Raw genomic sequence first — 5,663 nt, 5'->3', positions numbered from 1 at the left:
CATACATACATACATACATACATACATACATACATACATACATACATACATACATACATACATACATCGTGCGTGCGTGCGTGCGTGCGTGCGTGCATGCGTGCGTGCGTGCGTGTGTTGGTGTGCGCATGGGTGCGTCCATGCGCGTGTGTGCGTGCGTTCGCGTGTGTGTTGTACGCGTGCGCATGCGTGTGTCTGTATCATGTATCTTACCATATGAAGAACAGATTTAGTGTAATTTTGCACGTCGTCCAGTTGCGAAACAAGTCTATCATCTTGGCATGCACGTGATTGGCTGTTGCCACCTCCTCCTCATTTCTTACCGCCTACGAACGCCAAACATAATAACGACTAAGACAACGACCCCTGGCGGAAATGCACTGCTGTAATTAAACTTGTTATATCCTGTTCAGAAGTAGAGCTCGCATGATAAATAGACGTTTATCATGTATTCGTAATGTTACTGACAAGTTAGTTTATTAATTACTAAACACTGTGCGCTATACACAGGGCAGATATTAGAGACCATGTTGTAGATGTCACAGGCACCTGATTTATAGTTACCTTCTGCTTGAAGACGTAGTCGGGAACTATGACCTTGTTGACCTTTGCCGCCTTCCTGATGAGGTCACTGGCCTCGTTGTCTTTGTCGTTGGCCAATAGCCATCGCACCGATTCTGACGTACACCTGATAATCATTAATTAAATTAATTAAATTAGCGAGTGTGATACCACAAAAACTATCGACAAAAAATAAATAAACGACGCGTCAGAATCAGGTTAATGAATTTAAGCAGCTTCGATTACTCTTCCCAGTTCCGATTTTTATCGAGATAGCATCATAGATGGCGCTACGTACCACCAGTATGGCAGCATCAGCAGACCGGGAGCAGTGACAGCCAGTTGCAACCAGAACCAATCACGGACGAAAATGGCAAAGACACCGACGAGGCAGTATCCTACCGTGAACGCGTACTGGAAACCTAAACCACCTGTCACTCTCCATGGCTCGCCTACCATCTCATTTGCTGCAGACGAAACGAGATTCCAATCAATGTTTGACTGAAATATTGTTACTGTTATTTACTCGATGAACGATGGATCCACAGCAGCGTTCATGCGTTAATCAATTCAAGAATTTAATTAAATATGCGTTTATTTATTACATTTATTAATCAGAGGCAATCATAAACATTGTCTTAATCGTCGTCTTAATTGTTATTTGAAAATAGTAATATTGGCGACGATGGCGACGCTACTGTCAAGGCAATAGTCACCTCTACTGAACGGTGAGCAATTAGTGACGTGTACACGGAAAGCAGTGACGTTGCATCGTTTACGTTAAGAATACAGTATTGGTGACGTGTACACGAAAAGCCGTGACGTTACTGCGGTCACGCAATGAATACGATCATCGTGACGTGTACACGAAAACACGTGACGTTTCTCGGTCACGCAATTAATACGATGATTGTGACGGTTACACGGAAAGTCGTGACGTTGCCGCCTAACTCGTGTACTCACTCATGACGAAGACTGTCATGAAGGTACCGGAGGTGCACGAGCCGAGGATGACGCGTGTGATGGTGAAGCTGACAAACTCTGGCATGAAGGCGCAGGCGACACCAGCCACCAACTGCAGCAGCACGTTGAAGTACAAAACCTTCTTCCTGCCAAATCTACGTGCACGCAATATATATATATATATATATTTTATAATATAAAGAAACATATGGTTGTGTGTGTGTGTGTGTGATGTGTGGTTGTGTGTGTGTGTGTGTGTGTGGTGTGTGTGTGTGTGTGTTGTGTGTTGGTGTGTGTGTGTGTTGTGTGTGATGTGTGTGTGTGTGTAGTGATGTTTTGTGTATATATATATAATAGTGTGTGCATTTTTCTTTTGTCGTCCGTATTCATGCAACGCGCGAAATTGGTGTGAATCAGTATCATAATTTGATCTATCCTTAAACGCATTGTATTATTTTTGAATTATTGATTATATTCCAATGTTTGCCTGATCTGATGAAGAGATTATATCTTCGAAGCTTGTCAATTGAACTTTAACACCCTTATTCTATAACTGAACTTTTTTATCTACATCGGTTGTGTGTGTGTGTGTAGTGTGTGTGTGTGTGTTGTGTGTGTGTGTGTGTGTGGTGTGTCTGTGTGTGTGTTGTGAGTTGTGAGTGTGATGCGCCGGCGCCGTAGCTAATACATCCACTCGCCATGAATTTAAGTTCTATCTGAATCAGAGGTACGTGTGCCGACGTGAGAGACATGTATGTTCTATCAGGACAGACGTGCCTGTTCGTCGTGAGAGAGCGGCTGAAAGCTGACTTTAAAATTTTTCGAATGCCAGCGGCAGAGATTGATCTCCGCCGCGGTTCCTGTCGATAGGTCTGCCCAAATTGCCACGGCTTCTATACCACAGAACGACGATGAAACAAGGAGTTGCCGGAGAGCTTGAAGACATCCGAACGGTCGCAAACCAAAGTCCCACTGCAAACGTAAAAGCAGAAACGTCAAACACTCGATTTGTAATTCTATAAATCCGATTGTTCACGCACCGCCCTCTCCTGGGCGGTGTTTGTGGCCTGTGGCGTTGTTGTTTGCTCAGCGTATGTCCAGCTTTTTATTAGCTAAATTAAGGGTTTTAATTACTAATTATTATTTATTAGTTATTATTGTATTATTAAGGGTTTAGATGTAATTACTAATTAGAAGTTTCAGCAGCCTCTATAAATTTGTGTTTTTCACACACTTTTACGCGTTGTAACTAATACAAAATACGTAAAAGTAGTTAGTGACAGATCTCCAGGAGGCAGAATATGACTGTTTCTAACAACTGTCTAGGTGTCCAGTAGTCTAAGTGTCTCTATGAGAATATTTGTTCTATGATATTTCTATGAGAGTATATATCTATTATTCTAATGTATAAGAGCTTTTCATGAATTTCTATTTCCTAAGATATATTTCTAATGATTTTCTATATTCTATATATATATTTTATGTCTATGTTCTACTGATATCTATGTACTATATATTCTAACTATGATATTCTAGATCAACCTAGTATATATATTCGCCATAAGCCGGACGTACATAGCGGCCGTCAGATTTTTTTAATTTCTGTCGTCTTGTATTGTGAACGTGTCGTACACCCAGCGAATCGCACGTCACTTCCTCCACTGCCGACCTCTGCCGAACGTGGCAACTGTGTGCTGGTAGTTTGCGCGTTAAGTAAGTGCAGCATTGCTGTACTCGCCACGTCTTGTCGTCGTACGGAAGGGTGCCGTTGAAGTCGATGTCATCGACTGAGAGTCGGATGATCAAGCCCAAAGGTAGTAACACCTGCACGCGCGTATCAAGAGCCTAATAGGCAGACGAACGTTTAGTGAGCTTTGCAACGAGTGACGATATTAATATAATATTTATATATATACTATACTATACTATATATATCTAACTATATATATATATGTGGTGTGTCGTGTGTGTGTGTGTGTGTGTCCTGTGTGTGTGTGTGTGTGTGTGTTGTTGTCGTGTGTGTGTGTGTGTGCTGTGCGTGGTCGTATATGTTGTGTGCGTATAGGTAGGTGGCGTAAGGTAGCGTGTACCGGCGTAACGGCCTGTAGTACGCACGTGTGTGTGGTGTGTTGTGTGTGTGTGTGTGTAGTGTTGTGTGTTGTGTGTGTGTATGTGGGTGTGGTTGTATGTGCGGCGTGCGTGCGTGCGTGCATGCGTGCGGTCAAAGTGTTAATGTGTGGGCGTGCGTGCGTGCGTGCGATTTCGGTGACACCCCTGAACTGAACTGTGTTCGGGTATGGCGCGAGAAGACATAACGCCAGGCTGTGCAGTCCAACTCGGTATACCGGCAAGTACACGCGATATTAGATACGCGCTCTGGTACTTCCCAAAGTCTCAACTAGATACTGATTGCCATCGTCATAGGTCTACCATCGGGACGTCTAATGCTGTCCCTATAGGCGCAAAATCAGCAACGTACCCACACATATAATACACATAATATGTATCATGCCTGCACCAATCTTAAGAATCAGAGGCAACTATGCACTGATTGCATACGCGAATGTTACCATCGTAGAGGAGTGAATATATACCAGTAAAGCCGGAGCAGAGGCGATATTATAGGGGAGTGAAATTGTTTCGAAATGTTAGACAGAGAAATGGAAATGTTGCTTGTAGAGAGAGAGAGCGAGAGAGAAGCAGAGAGAGAAGAGAGAGATGAGAAAGAGAAAAGGAAGAGAGAGAGAGGAGAGAAGAGAGAGGAGGAGAGAGAGAGAGAGAGAAAGAGGAGAAGAGAGAGAGAACAGAGAGGAAAGAGCAGAGGAGAGAAAGAGAGAGAAAGAGAGAAGAAGAAGAGAGAGAGAGAGAGAGAGAGAATGGAAGAGAGAGAGAGAGGGGTAGCAAGAGAAAGAGAAGAGAGAGAGAGAGAGAGAAGAGAAAGGAGAGAGAAAAGAGAAGAGAGAGAAGAAGAGAGAGAGAAAGAGAGAGCAAGAGAGAGTAGAGAGAAGAGAGAGAGAGCGAGAGAGCGAAAGAGCGAGAGAGAGAGAGAGAGAGAGAGAGAGAGAGAGAGAGCGAGAGAGCGAGAGAGAGAAGAGAAAAAAAAGATGAGAGAGAGAATGAGACTAGGTATCTCGTGCACGTATGTGAGTAGATGTGCGTGCGAGCGCGTGTGTGAGAGAGAGTGGGGGAGGCAGACAGGGTGGAGAGAGAAAAAGATAGGAGAAAAGGGGACAGAAAGAGGGCGGGAGATGCAGAGTGTGCGCGAGCATGCGTGAGTGAGTGCATGTGCGCGTGTGTGCATGCGCTCGCGTGTGCGCGTATGTCTGTTGAAATGTTGTTAACCGAATATGGGCAGGGAAAAGAAAAACGTTGTCGGGGAAAGAGCCTGAATTATGGCAAAACTAAAGTTTCTGAACGATTCTCGCTAGTATTGCACACAAATCCACTGAAGCTGTGGTTGAAACTACGCTTAATGTCACCGATGTCTGTCCGTAAATATATTCCTAAGAAAACCGCAATTCACGCTAACGAAGACCAGGAACTAACAACCTAAAACAGTGAAATTCCATCAAACATATGAGATACATCTAACAGGTCAATCAAAAACATACATTGCGTACATAACAGTCATCAAAAAACATACACTCTATAACAGTCATCAGAACATACCATACTAAACGGTCATGCAGAACATACAAAATCTAAGCATACGAATACATCAGAACAGTCCATCAACATAAATTAACATAACAGTCATCAGAACATACATACTAAGACAAAAGCATCAACATACTAATCAAACATCCAATCAGACTAAACAGTCATCACGAAGCATCATGGAACCACACTACATCAAACAGTTCATCAGAACATACATCTAACAACATCAAAACATACCATCCTACAACAGTCATAAGAACATACATCGAACAGATCATCAGCACATTATTCATCTAACAGTCATTGCAGAACATAACATCAAACAGTCGGACGCAGGACACGCAACATCATCTGACAGTCTCCTCCCTAAACCTCTGCCTTGCGAATCCTTATCTACCTCAGTGTATTAGCAGACTGAAAAACGTCACTCGCCACAATCGCAACAAGACGCACATTTTGACAATGGATCATGTGGTACT

The 5,663-nt window shown here is 43.2% G+C and overlaps 1 protein-coding gene across 1 annotated transcript; it reads right to left on the bottom strand.

Annotated features, from left to right (window-relative positions):
* Positions 1–209: 209 nt before the first annotated feature.
* Positions 210–3,946, bottom strand: LOC106808861 (organic cation transporter protein-like). The gene is made up of 7 exons (XM_014811751.1): positions 3,938–3,946; positions 3,259–3,369; positions 2,302–2,496; positions 1,525–1,636; positions 860–1,028; positions 565–688; positions 210–326 (listed from the first exon to the last, which is right to left on the bottom strand). The coding sequence occupies exons 1-7, from the start codon at positions 3,944–3,946 to the stop codon at positions 210–212; spliced, it is 837 nt and encodes a 278-aa protein (XP_014667237.1).
* Positions 3,947–5,663: the final 1,717 nt, after the last annotated feature.

This window comes from Priapulus caudatus, unplaced genomic scaffold (genome assembly GCF_000485595.1).
Source record: "Priapulus caudatus unplaced genomic scaffold, Priapulus_caudatus-5.0.1 Scaffold310, whole genome shotgun sequence".
NCBI lineage: Eukaryota > Metazoa > Priapulida > Priapulimorpha > Priapulimorphida > Priapulidae > Priapulus > Priapulus caudatus.
This window is presented reverse-complemented; position numbering and strand designations above follow the sequence as displayed.